Genomic DNA, 14,832 nt, shown 5'->3' with positions numbered 1-14,832 from the left:
ATTTCACTTATTCCCCGTTAGAGGGCGTTCTAACCTTACTCCGGTATAAATAGTTTTATTGTATACCGAGAACTACGGAAGTTTTGATGTAAATTTGTCTCCTTGCATAGCCTCCTTGATAACAGATAGACCTAGAAATAGCGCTGTCGGGGGATGGCAGGAGACAGATTTAAATCAAAACGAAACCATCTATTTTTGTATTTTTATTAAATTTGCTGTTATAACCATGCATTTAGTCTTTTTGAGGGAAATTACGAAGTTACATTTTCTAGAGGTTATATTAAATTGGTGCAGCATACGTTGTAAATCATCTTCACTTTGAGAGATTAGTATTGTGTTGTCTGCAATGTATCGTCTACACGCATATGAGCAATACAATGTATTTAAAATATTGTTATAATGCCTGTAGCAATATTTTAACATAACTATTGAAATTGATTAAAAATTATTCATAAAGATGATTAATTACCTGTTCCTGTCAAAACTTCTAGAATGATTTAATTACGATTTAAGTTGGTCCTGATAATTTACAAATGTTTAACAATAGAAAATTTATAAGTCGGGATTATTTTTATTACTCTACCATCATTTTTAAGAGTACCATTAGGATAATGAAGGCACCAGTGGCGTGCGGTGACATTTTCGGAAGAGGAAGCGATTCAATAAGGGTTTAACAAATATTTTCTTATGAGGGTCGAGATCAAAACATATACCTACTTAATAGGTGTATACCTAATGTATTACCTGTTAACTTATATCGACTAAAAACAAGAACTACAAAAAATTAGGTATAGTGTTTAACCCAGTCTGAGAGACATGCACACGCCTTGAGAATGAGATTCAGGTGATACAAATTCATTGAGGCAAGGAGGATTTACTCTTATAAGCGGGCGTCACTCCATCCTGCCCCAATGCTTCATACTATCCACTTCCCCTCCGATAGCACTCTGATGCGCTATATGGGCTCTCTATCAGCAAAGTGCTTATTATGTGGGAGTCCTGGATACAAGGACTCACAAACGAAATCCTACCCTGATCAATGCAGGTTAGTGACTCTAGTGACTTAGTATATCGTACATCTAGTGACTTATTATCGATCTGTACTGCTTGCTCAGGGTCAGGTCCCTGCTCCAGGCTTGGTTTCTTTAAACTTAAAAAGAAGAGTTCTATTCAAAATTGTTTTTATATTCCGATTTCGAATCATCTTCCATAACACACAACTTTCAACAATATGACACTTATTTACTTATACTTGAGTCCTATTCTCTTATCAACCAATGCAAATTTTTTGTCGATAACATCGTCGTAAAATTTTGGATTTTCTGATCATTGTTTAATAAATGCACTCTTTTTCAATGGATAATAGGGCTAACTTGGAAAGTCTGTCTTCACTTGTAAAATTTATTGTAAAACTTTTGATGCGTTTTAATACTGAAAAACTTCGTTCAACTGATGCACTTGTAGCTGAGATAGTTAGTACCTACTACTTAATTCACACAACTTGCCCACTTCACACGGACTGATTTAAACCAGTAGTATTAAAAAAATTCAACTGATTCCTAAGTATCTCTTTATCATTAATTTCAGGTGTTTTATAAATGACATTTAACTGAGAATGCAAAGCTAGATTATCAAAAAAAAATAATAATTTAATCATACTGAATTAATTAGATACATACCTCTGCGGGCGATTTTAATGAATTATAATTAGACATATTAAAATTGCATAATTCTACATATTTTTATTTCTTTAAAATTTTCAAAGTGATAATTCATTTGTTGTAGAATATTATCAAAAATTTCGATGTATAATCGTCGATAGGTCTCTCTTTCGCTGACAATATCAATCATCATTATTTTTCTTTTAGGTTCGAAGCCCATATTTTCAGCTTTATCCCAAATATTTTTAAACAGCTCATTTTTTTAATCATCATAAATCATCAAATTGTCTTATACAAAATGCAATGTCACTTGACTTCGTCTGTAAAATGTCGTAGGTACTATAAAACATTAGTAAAAGGAAAAATCTCAAAATGTCAAATAAAATATTAGTAAAAATATTAAGCAAAAAATTGAAATCGAGCCATTTGTACCTAAATACCTACCCCTTATAGCAGCAGTAACAGACGCCGCATCTCGTTTTCGAATTGGAAGCGGTCGGACGAGCGCTTCCAGGCGTATCAAAATTCGCGTGAAAGGAACATGACTAGCGAGTGAGGTTATTAAACCCTGACCAATTTTTGAATGGGACAAATGCATGACAAGCAGCGATTTTGAGATGCGCTTCCGTCAGGACTGAACTGAATCGTTGAATTGTGTGCTTATTTGAGACCGTTCGTATGCGATCAAATTTTAATAATGTTTCAATGCCTATTAGTTACATAATAGATTACTTAGATTAGGGAAACATTGTTGATAATTAAATGCTAATTAATAATATATGTATTTTCTTATATGGAAGTATAGGGAAGCACCGCTTCCCCCGCTTCCATGGACTGCACGCCTCTGGAAGGCACTATATGTGTGAACATTCAATACATGCAATAAGTATTAGCAATAAATTTTATTTAAAATATTGTTAAAATGCCTAGGGCTATATTACAACATAAATATTGAAATTCTATACAAATTATTCATAAAGATAATTAATTGTATGAGTTGATTTTCAAGCTGGGCATAGCAATTTTGATATTAAATTTAATGGAAGTATTTAGCATGTACCATACAAAAATTCTTCGTATTAATGAGTTCTTAGGAGATTCCATAAGGTATGGATAGCTGTGATGACAGCCAATCTCTAATAGGAGAAGGAACTACAAGAAGAAGAAGTTTTTCCCTTCTATATACCTACTATACTTACAGTCGGAAAAATGAAAGAATATCCATGAACGAACATATAAAACACGCTGTATTTTCCTGTCACCGTGTCACAAAGAAAATTGTCCAGTGCAAGTACATGTAACAATAATTATTACATGTACTTGTGCTGGCCAATTTTTTGTGTGACACGGTGACAGGAAAATACAGCGTGTTTTATATGTTCGCTCATGGGTATTCTTTCATTTTTCCTACTGTATATCTTTCTATACCTTCTTAAACTTTCGATAAAAATAAATGTCAAACATCTAGTCTGATTGCAACAGAAATTTTATAGAAAAAATTGTAAACATTGCAACAATACAGTAAACCAGAGAAATGTTTAAATGATATAATGAGTCAGTAGTTATAAAGCTGCAAGTATGTTTACTGTTAAATTTACACCTAATTTAACTGTTTAAAGTATGTACACAATCATAAATAGGATATCAAATTAGAGCTAGTTGTACCTTATTTAGTTTTCCTAGGGCTGATATTAGATCAGCCCATTCTGACGTATATTCAAAGTTTTTCAACGCTTTATCAATCGCAGCCACATATAACCGATATTTTGAGTCTTTCATAAGTTCATACTCTTCCATCGCCACTGTAGTCATCTTTTAAATGAAACAATTAAAACTGTCGCGCGTGTTGACGAATATGGCAATCTGCATTCACTTAAATATTCATTGGCAATTGTGATTACATATGTATCTTCATTTTAATGTCATTTCTGTACCTATATATAGATCACGAAATTGTTAAGAATGGAGTAAACAGTTATTGTATTGTTGTTCTCCGCGAGTGGAAAGGATGTCTTAACTTAACTAATAATTATTCACATTGTTAAAAATGTCCCGAACTACGCGTTATAATTAGTAGTACACTGGAATTCCACTTTAAAAAATAATCTTTCTTTGTACACTTTCTATTATAATAATACTTGTTCTTAAACTCTACCACACTCCACATAGCTGTAAAATCCAACTGTCTGATTTTGACATTCACTAAACGTCAGCCAAATTAGGCAATCCAAACCACGTGACTATTTTGACGTTTAAATGGCGGTCGTATGGCATGCAGTCGATTTTGCTGGTTTACTTGCATTGTTGCACTTGTGCTTTTCGTTGTAGAGTTGGTGTTAAAATTGTTTTATTTAGTTACTTGTACCCTTTGAAAAACTGTCTTTTTCAAGACAACATTGCAATATTATTTGTGAGAGTCGGACTTTTGTTTTTATTACAAATATGGCTTTAAAAGAAAGTTCGTATTTGGACCAACTAAGAATAAGCTCTCCTGAAGCCGCAGATAGATATTTGGACAAAATCAAACAACTTAACTGTGATCCATATGCTCTAAGTGAAGTCGATTTTGATTATGGACTTACCTATGTGCCACCAATAGCTTCCATGGACATTCTGACCTATATTGTTTTTACTCACAGCTTTTATACCCATGAACAAATGAGAGCTTATAAAAGTTTAGCAGCTTACAAATATTTCAAGTCTGGCTTTGTAGAAAAAGTGGGTTTTAAAGTTATTAATGATCTGGTGCTTTTAATAGGCAAGGTAAGAGTAGTACCTGTATTTCAAATTTTTTAAGAAAAAATACCTGATTTGTTAATAATCAATATTAAAGAGATTACTTTTTAGTCTTAGGGTTTAATATAATTGATTGCCTTGATAATTGATTTAATTTTTTTGTTTCAGGTGCAGCATTCAATGAGAGCTAGAGAAACCAAATTAAGAGTTTGGATTATCGCTTAAACAGGTGGTAGTATTTGTACTGCGCATTGTACTTGCATGGCAGGTCTTGGGGAAGTATGTAGCCATGTTACAGCAGTTTTGTACGCTGCAGAGCATGCAGCATATTTGAAGCAGCAGAAAAATGAAAAGAATGTAGCGTGTACAGATGTCAAATCAACTTGGCCAGTTCCAACGCAAAGTGGTACACATCCAATAGAAGCTGCTTCACTAGACTGGGGGAAAGTGATAGAAGAAAAAAATTATAAGGAAATTCCTCCAATGGATGATAGCGAAATGTTGGACTTGCTGCAAGAATTGCAAAATTCCAATTGTGACGCTGTTTTGATGAGGCATGTAGAGCCATTTGCGTCACAACTGTCAGATGAAAATAATGAAAAAGTTAGTATACCAGTCCTTTTTAATGTGTACCATAAAAAATATGAAAAAATGCCTCTAGATGATCTCATTCAACTAGGTATGAAATGTAAAATGGAGGTAATCCAGAATATACGAAGAGAAATAGAAGATAAGACACAGGACCAAAGGAAATGTGCGTGCAGAGTGGTATAGACAAAGGACTGGTAGAGTAACAGCTTCAATTTTTAAAGATGTCTGTAGAACCAATGTGGAGAAACCATCCCTATCTTTGATCAAATCAATATGTTACCCTCGCAAAATTTCTACAAGGGCAATAAGATGGGGGATAAATCACGAACAGCTGGCAATTGATGCTTATAAAAAAGAAACTAGCAGGAATCATAGAGACTTTATAGTGAATACAATTGGCTTGGTAGTGTGCATGAAATGGCCTCAGTTAGGTGCCTCACCTGATGGATTTGTGTATTGTGACTGTTGTGCTGCGGGTACCTTAGAAGTAAAGTGTCCATTTTCTCTTCGAGAAAATGGAAATTTACAGGAGTATGCAAGTCGAAAGGACTCCTGTCTTGAATGTGATAAAACTGGTACAGTAAAAATGAATAAAAAACCTAAGTACTATTACCAGGTGCAAGCACAAATATTTATTTGTAAACTTAATTATTGTGACTTTGTTGTCTGGTGTCCTAATTTTATATTTATCGAAAGAGTTTTACCAGACATAAAATTTTGGGAAGAAATTAAAGATAAAGTCCTAAATTTTCATGCAAAAGTAATTATGCCTGAACTTTTAGGACGTTATTACACTTCCAGAGTACCAGGTGGCAATATAACAAAGTGGTGTTTTTGCAATAATGTCGATGATGGCCAACCTATGGTTCAATGCTCATATGAGAATTGTAATATTTTCTGGTTCCATATTGGGTGTGTAAATTTATTAGAAAAACCCAAAACTAGGTGGACATGTTCAATATGCAACCAGAAACTATTTCATGATTATGCCACATAAAATTTTAATGGTTCATGTTTCCATTATTTTCATAATCATTATTGAGTCCATTCACTCTCTTCTTCCATTTCGCACTTTCTGCACCATGGTTCATTCACCTTACTTGTCACCATTTCAGTGACCGTTTTCATCTCTCGTTTATTGAGGTTCATGAAACTGTTTGAGTTTTTTATTAATATTCTTGATTATTTTTTTTTATTTAGTCTAGACTTGAACTTGAGTGGTTCTCCTTTTCTATTGATGATTCTTTATCAGCCATTTCTGAACCTCATTTTTCGTAGCATCATTAGTGATGCCACAGAAAGGTTCTGGACCTTCAAAAGTTTCCCTCGAGCCATGTTTATTCCATATATACATACAAAAGTACAGTGTACCATAGTATACATATACTTTTAAGAGGAAATTTTGAAACTTTGTTTCCTTAATATTTTTACAATTCATTCTACGGTTGATATAGGTCAGTCTCCGAAACATCAAATAAATACATTCTTTTCAGTTTTCATATGATTTATTTTCATTAAAATTGTCACAAATTTTTTATTAATATCAAAATACAAAAACAACCAATGAGGTGTACATAAATAATATACGCTAGCCACAGTCATTATTGTAAGAATGCTACTTAAAGTTAAAATTAAATCATTTGAATGCAAATTATTGTCTGGAATTGTTGAATTCTGGACATTATTTTCGTTCTAGTTGAACACATTTTTTGCAATTTTTTTATGCAATCATTATGTTACTACATGATCTCTTGCTCTTGTATTGGCTTTTAAATTGTTAACTGTACTTAGTTTTTTACAAACTTAATGTCTGTATTTTACATTTCTCAATGGTTCGTTTCACTAGCTGCTTTACTTACAACTTGCTAGTTGCATTGCTTTTTTTCTATGGATGTTTGTTATTTATCAAACTCATTTGTAGATGAACTGGTAATGTTCACTAATTAGTGAACAAAAATGTCTTCAATAAATAGATGAAGTAGCCGAAGTCTTTGTCTTTTATTCTCCACCTTTTGACCAATAAACCTACCACTTTCGAATGATAATATTATGATTTACTATCTTTTAGTAAAGTCGTCCCAGGAACGCAACTCATCAATATTGGCAATATCATTTTAAAGTCTTCTTCATTAAAATGTATAATCCATGTCTGAATTGCTGATATAAATGAGTCAGATTAAATAAATTATTAGAAGAATTTTTTACTAAGCAATAACATTTTTGTTTAATTTAATATTTTGTATTTTGACAACACCCGACTTGGGCGTCGAAACGTTAATAAAATCATTTTTTTGGTAAAATTGTGGCTTATTTCCCATTGAAAATAGTTGATTATAAAGTACTTTACAACATAAAGCAAAATGTTTATTTATTTATAAATCAAACAGACAAAAATGCCCAATTTTGTTTATATTATACCGATTTAACAACAATAGATCATCAGAACTGCAAGCTTCCCCACAACAAAGATTTGTAAAATGATGAATTCAATATTTTTAAAATTATTTAAGTATACAAAAGAGTTTTAATTCTTTAAACAATTAGCGGCCAAATCTGTGAGTAGAACTTTTTACTTTAACATATTTAAAAACCAACAAAAAAAGTTTTAGAAAAATATAAGCTTGTTTGAATTTGTCTGAAACAATGCAAGTTTTCTTGCTGTAGCTATTTATAATTCAAAACTAACTGACAACCTCGACAACATGGCATATATATATCCTAGTTTTGGCCAAAGGTGTCATTGATTGTTTTTCGTAGTGACACTTCAGATGTGTACCAAAAATTATTAAAAGAAATACTAAAAAGGCGACAATCTGGTGAAATAGGTTAAATTTAATTAAATTGGAACAATAGGAGGGCATAAATTAATCAAAACACATGCTATAAAAATTATCTTATCAACTATATTTATACCATCAGTAACATGGGTTAACATAGAAATCGGAAGTGGCTCTGAAAAAATATTAAATTTATTTTTAATGGAGCCAATAACTCTTTCTACGTGGATTCTAACCTGTGCAATGTTTCTAGTTTCTTCCAGCTCTAGTGGAAGCAATTGTTTTTTCCCCTTGGTAAAAGCTGGAATTACTAGCTTTGCTTGTAACACATCTAAAAATTCTTTTATTAAAAAACCTCGATCTGCTATCACAATATCTTGGGGTTCTATTTTATCCAAAAAACCAGAGAGCTCTACTATTTGTTTATCTGATGTTCTTCCTCCCCATGCTTTACTGATATATGAAATACAGCCTTGGGGAGTAATTCCAATAAGGAATTTAACTGTGTTATGATGTTTATAGTTTGACCATGTTTGCTGCTGGGTTAAATAACTAGCTGGTTTTTGGATAAACACCTCAAAGCAATCAATGATAATTGTGGTCTTATCATGAAAGACTTCTCTAAAGCAAGAAGGCATGTTTTTTTTAATAATTTCCCGATCTGGCCATTTTATGCTATTTTTAAATCTTTGATACATTATTGAGATGATGGTATTAAAATAGGTGGAACATGTTGATTGAGAAATGCCAAATTGGTAGGCCAAATATTTAAAATCTAGATTAAGTCTCATTTTCATCAATGTCAACAAATATTGTTGAGAGGGATCTAAAACAGTTACTGAGGATGATGGAATAAATGGTTTAATTCTGTCAAATACTGACTTCAAAACAGAAAAATTTAAACCGGTATAATATAAACATTTCGGATTGTCCGTTTCTAGTGACTCGAAACTTAAAATGGTCTTATTAATTCTGCGAGTCAACTCGTCAATTTTTTTATTTGCAAATTTTAATTGTTGAGCCATCTGTTCAATATCATCTGAGGTTAACTCAGTTTGAGTTTCGGTTCCAGTACTGTCTTCATACATTGCTGTAGTGTTACTTTCACTTACTGTATTGTTTTCATTCTGTAACAAACATAATTGATTATAAATTGGGATCCTTATAGTGGAACCATATGCAAGCTTTAACAGAATTAAGCAAAAATACAACAGTTTTAATTTCAAAATATCAAACTTATGACAGTTTCTTATTATAAAATCATATACTTTACATTTATACGAATCTTGAAGGTTAGTTGTGAGTCAAACTGAATACCTAGATCTTTTATAATGTCTTCACAATCCGATACAACATTGGTAACAGAGTAATTAAGGTTTTTACATGTACTGTCGACTATTATACACTGATCTCTATAATTAAAATTCCCTTTAAGAGTGTAAGCGCAAATATTTTACTGCTATCCCTACCTTTTCTGTCTTTACATGACAAATTATGTGTAGTAAAATTCTCACTGGTATGGATATGTAAACATTAGTTGACAATGTCATCATTAACTTTAAAAATATGGCTTTTGAAAGTTCTTGGATAACTGTTACTTGCATAATGGCTTAAATTATTAATTCAGTTAATTAATATGATAATTTTTTCACTAGCTATGTATTCAGTGATTGTAATAATTTATATATTGTACAACAAAAACTAACACCCAATCGAGCAAAAGTGATTTTTTAATAATATATTGTTACTATAGAACGCTTACAATTTTGAACATCTGTAACAACAAAATACTTGGATCACAGAATATATACTGGTGTATTCCCCGCCTGGATCTTCCATAAATAATAAACAATAAATAACTTTTTATTAAGTTCACGTCTTCAATCAATTATTCATCAAATACACTATCAATATTATTTAATCAATAACTCAAAATATTCCTGATGCCATGTCAAATATTTAAAATTGTCACTGTCTTATCACCATATTCTATTCGACTCAGTGCGTTGTATGATAAAGATAACGAATGTTCGATTTGGAAAATATCACCATTTTTAATCCTGAAAAAACAAATAAATATTTTTAAAAAATTTAAATGCAGAATGAAAGACTAAATTGTTATCAAGGGCCGAAAGTCCCTTAGAATAAATAAAAAGTTTTCTTTTGAATGAGATATTTTAAAATAAAAAACACACTACATTTTCTCTTAGTTTTTCACCCCTGTAACTTATTAAAATAAACATAAAAGTTTTCAGGGACTTTCGCCCTCGGTAATAAAGTAATCTTTCATTCTGCATTTAAATTTTTCAAAAATACTTATTAGTTTTCTCAGGTTTTGAAAAGAATGAATCCGATTTAAATAGCATTGTAGCCGAAACTTTGTACGGATCCCCTTAATTCCAAATCAATTTAAAGTTAATGACATTCTCTTTTAATTAGTATACCTCAATAAATGTATCATTGTCCTCTTGTGAAACCTTTGTGGAAGATCTTTTCTTTACTCTTTCCAGTCTTTCAAGGTCCTGCTTTCGTTTTACAGGTCCCCTAGAGTAACCCATATTTTGGGTTGGTATCCAATCAGGATCATTTACATCTTCAAGTTTTGCAGGTTGTCCTAAAACAAAATTATATAACGTAGATACACAGTTAGTAGGCATTCGCATCGGGTAAAATTTTTTGGGAAAATAGCTTAAAACAATGTATATTTTCATATTTTCCAAAAAATTTTACCCGATGCGAATGCCTACTAACTGCCACGGCACCTACAATATTTTATTGAAATATATTAAGATTAATATTATTTCTTTATAGAAAATTATTGACAAACCTTGAATAAAATGTTTGGAACACACTTTTTGATATTTTAATTTTGATTCTGTCAGGTCTGCTGTTCGTATGGCCCTTATCCATTTTTTTCTGCGTTTAACAGTTAATTCATTCAAGTGGATAGCATGTTTAAACTTCAGTGGTTTGGGAATAGCAAAAAAAGATACTTTATCCCTTTTCGACCTGCTTCCACAGTTCACTACAATACATGTTAGTGGCATAGCTATTACTAACTAACCTAAAATAATAAAATACATAAGTAAAAAATCTATTTTAGGGATGCTTAATATAATTTATTATTAAACTTTGAAATATAAAATTTGTTAACCTACCTTTCTTCAACCTTCCAAATTACTTAGTTAAATAAAACTTTTTAAGTACTTATTCTAGTTTATTGATGTAAACAATATTTTTTATTATGTCACAGAAGTATGTTAGCAATACTTAGGCGGATATAAATATACGAAAATTACTTTAAATACTTAAAAAACAATATTTATCATATGCTTTCAATGTATTGCATGCCAATCGCCAGACATATTGGAATAGTTTGACAGATCGTTGGATTCCCTAATTCGAAAAGGTTAACAGTTCAGCACCATCTGCTGACTTCATTGTAAACTATATTACTTGGAATCTTAGACAAGGAAAGAGAGAGGACGAGTAATCCTATGACCAAAAGTGAAGCCAAACTGACACCAGGGATTTTGATCATCGACGTATCTTTGGGGTATTGTTATGCATTGAGTATTTAAAATAAAAACATGAAATGTATTTAAAATGAAGAATTTGTGTACGGTAAATGTTTTATTAAGTTGCTCATATTACGTACATATGTTTCAATACATACATATGTTTTTATTACGAATTTTAGATGATGATTTACTTTATTTTTTATGAAATTTTAACCTTCAACGATCACCCACCACTGGCAACCCATTGTTATTTTTGACGTGACCGCCATGTTTCTGGTGACAAACAAACCAAAAACTGGCTTCACTTTTGGAACGTGTGTGTTAAATGGGTGTTACCCGTCCTCTCTTTTTTCCTTGTCTAAGCTTGGAATCGTTGGAATCATAGAGGTATATATTGACATAGAGAGAGTGTTATTCAAAGCGAAGTGACGACACCATCTTTTTTCTTTGGATTAGTGCTGTTTCACTCTTACGCATGTTAAGCTGCGTTGTCAGTTAGACAGTTGTCCTCCTCTTCCGTGCCTATGCTCACACCTTAATGTCATCTTAGTTTCTCGGTACAATGTGCTAGAAAGAGATAGCGCAAACCAGTCGAAAAAATCTTGTCGTCAGGACGCGCGGAATGAAGGCTCACTCTATGTTAATAGGGCTTTTCATTCACAGTCATTTGTTTCGAGCTTCTGTCATATGTTGTATACTCTGTGTATATTAATATTATACACGGATTATACGACATTTGACAGAAGCTCGAAACAAATGACAATCGATGAAAAGCCCTATATATACCTCTATGCTTGGAATCAGTGGGTGCGTTCGGACGATCACAGCGGCTGGACAGCTGAGCCACCGAACAACCCGAAGGTGCACTTCAATAAATTTCATTGTTTAGCTGTCAGACAGATTCTGTGACCTTGCGCCATTTTATCGGTCCAAGTGGTCAGATCCGGCTTTGCTTAAATATATGTTGCAGCACCGGTCTTGATTTTTCAAATAAGTGTAGCAAATAAAATTTATTTATTTTAAACTTATTTAACATATAATTTTAATTAAAAAATCTATTTTTAATTGTGCTCTCTGATACCAGTACAAGTTTTCAATACATCGTATGTCTTTTTGGTCTTTTTGGCAGCGTTAAATAATTAAGATATTATGGTGGATAATTTGTTAATAAATTATTTATTAGTTTATATGTCGTTTCATTAAATTTAAAACAGTTAAATGGAAAAATTGCAATACCAAAATGCCCATACGAAAAATAATTATTGTGTAGGTTGAATAATAAATATTGTGTATATATTGAACCCTTTTTTATCTTATAAATTATTGTGTATTTTAGCACGTTGACGGACACCAGCTAACGTTTTTTCGACCAAACCAACGCACTTGATTATCTATTATACTATGGAATATTTTGAACTCAAATTTTTAGAAATGACTTAACTGCTTAAAATTAAGTGACTTTACTAAAAAACTATGACGGTAGGAACCGTCACCGTCCCACCCGGCAAATATATTATGTCTAATGGGACACAATGGCTGCAACCGTTTAATGTAATTTTACGTCAAATTGTTTTATTAGGTATTTGGAACATTAGAGAAAGTCATTTTTGGACAAAACAAATTAATTTTTTTCTATATGCCATCTTTTGAAGCATGGTCCAGGGCAAAGAAGTGGATTGTCCTGGCATGCCTTACATCTCCAATGAGTTTCTGTCCACTTCTTGTCTCTGGAACACTGTTTACAGCGTAGGTACTAGAACTTTCTATGATGGTTATCGGGTCTTGGTATTAGTTCTTGGAAGTGTTGAGATACTGTACCAGTAGCATAATGGGGTTCTGAATTGTCACACCGTTGATGAATTGGCTTGAAATTGGCACAGAAACAACCATTCTTGAAATTGTTATCGAGACCTAATAGCGATCTAATATCTCTGTATTCTATGTATTTTATCCCTTTTTCTGTAATTTTTTTTGTACAAAAAATAGGAGTTCCAAGCTCTACAATAACAAGGTATGTATAAGTACGTTTTCAACAATATTTTATATATACATATAGGTAAAGTTTTGTTCTGAATTTTCAATGATTGAATACAAGAATTATTTTGTATTTTGACAACGACACCCGACTTGGGCGTCTAAACGTTAATGAAATCATTTTCTTGGTAAAATTGTGGCTTATTTCCCATTGAAAATAGTTGATTAGGTAAAGTTTCATAGTTAACACCAAATTTTCAATACTTACCCATTTAAGTACATACACATTTACAAAAACATTGTGAATTTAAAAATGATTACCTTGATTCGTCTTTTGGAAAACGGAAAAAACTATAGCTGCAATTTGATACCGTGTTTTTACAGTTGATCGCTGCACAGATTGAATTCAAACTTCCTTTCTTTTTGTCCATATCCTTAATTATTATTGCACAATGCACAAAAACAAAATCACCGAACAGAACAACACAAAATCAAAGTAACCCCGAAACAAGCGTGATCTGACAACAACAATCACAAATTGATCGTGTCAGCAGTGGACCTGTGGACCGAAAAAATGGCCGCCGGCCGTGCGCAAAACAGATGCGCGAACTCTTCTCGCCGAGTCAACTGTGCCTTCGGGTTGTTCGGTGGCTGAGCCAGCAGTAGCTGTCAGACGTCACCGCTGGGCTTACCGCTGGGCCGCGGAGAGATTATTGGGTGCGTTCGGACGACCACAGCGGCTGGACAGCTGAGCCAGAAGTAGCTGTCAGACGTCACCGCTGGAAGCCAGCCGCTGAGAGATTTACTAAGCTTTCCCTATCACGGCTGGATACAACCACTCAGCCGATTTCTGCTGACCGCCAGCCGCTATGGTCGTCCGAACGCACCCAGTGATCTGGGAGGAAGCTCTCACATCACTGCTTGGAACCATCTTGGAACACTACATTTTGACCCCCAGAGTAAATTTTATTGTGCATCATTATCTTGGGCTTTTTAGTTTAAACAACTACAATTAAATTAAAATAAGTTATATTTTAGAAATTGCATAACTTGGGTCATGGCCGTCTTTACTCGAACAGACACTAGTCGTATTAGGTGGCAACACCGTGAAGCTGTCAAGTAGAGGGCCTATTTATAAATATATAATGGTGGGCCCATAGAGAAATTAATTTAGGAAGAATACAATAGTTTTAAAGAGGTATATTTAATTAAATTAACAAAACATTATTTATTTTACTTAAATAATAGACACAGTCAGTATTAAAAAATACACGTATTAGGTATTAAAGAAATGAAAACTTGCGCACTTTGAAGTTAAAATATTTTTTTTTTTTATCGTCTTTCTCTGTCTGATTATATTTTATTTTGGAATTAATGTAGTATAATTATTAAAAAAAAATGTTAGCTAAAACACTTAACATTCAATCAATAAGAACTCCAGTTTACTCTAAATTTTATCTTTATTTTGATTTAAATAGTATTTCGATGTTATTAACTGTTACGAAATGAGTACTGTAGGGATAGATACTTTCTTTTCCCCCTCACAATATACGCCACTGTCGTAATCATAAT

General features: G+C 32.5%; 3 protein-coding genes across 3 annotated transcripts in view; 1 reads left to right on the top strand and 2 right to left on the bottom strand.

Moving 5' to 3' along the window:
* LOC114327250 (protein dopey-1 homolog) overlaps window positions 1-3,864 on the bottom strand; it is a 192,677-nt gene extending 188,813 nt beyond the window's left edge. The window contains exon 1 of the mRNA XM_050655412.1: window positions 3,327-3,864. Coding sequence (XP_050511369.1) covers window positions 3,327-3,473 — 147 coding nt within the window. The 5' untranslated portion in view covers window positions 3,474-3,864. The remainder of the gene's footprint in view (window positions 1-3,326) is intronic.
* Window positions 3,865-3,884: 20 nt separating this feature from the next.
* LOC126887721 (uncharacterized) lies at window positions 3,885-6,975 on the top strand. Its single transcript, XM_050655415.1, has 2 exons — window positions 3,885-4,424; window positions 4,566-6,975. The coding sequence occupies exons 1-2, from the start codon at window positions 4,104-4,106 to the stop codon at window positions 4,620-4,622; spliced, it is 378 nt and encodes a 125-aa protein (XP_050511372.1). The 5' UTR covers window positions 3,885-4,103; the 3' UTR covers window positions 4,623-6,975.
* Window positions 6,472-11,165, bottom strand: LOC126887719 (uncharacterized). Its single transcript, XM_050655413.1, has 4 exons — window positions 10,924-11,165; window positions 10,593-10,829; window positions 10,210-10,379; window positions 6,472-8,892 (listed from the first exon to the last, which is right to left on the bottom strand). Exons 2-4 carry the CDS (start codon window positions 10,810-10,812, stop codon window positions 7,825-7,827), a joined length of 1,458 nt encoding a protein of 485 aa, XP_050511370.1. The 5' UTR covers window positions 10,813-10,829; window positions 10,924-11,165; the 3' UTR covers window positions 6,472-7,824.
* Between the last annotated feature and the right edge of the window lie 3,667 nt (window positions 11,166-14,832).

This window comes from Diabrotica virgifera, chromosome 7, assembly GCF_917563875.1.
Source record: "Diabrotica virgifera virgifera chromosome 7, PGI_DIABVI_V3a".
NCBI classification, from domain to species: Eukaryota; Metazoa; Arthropoda; class Insecta; order Coleoptera; family Chrysomelidae; genus Diabrotica; species Diabrotica virgifera.
The sequence above is the reverse complement of the archived record's forward strand: the minus strand, read 5'-3'. Positions and strand labels throughout refer to the sequence as shown.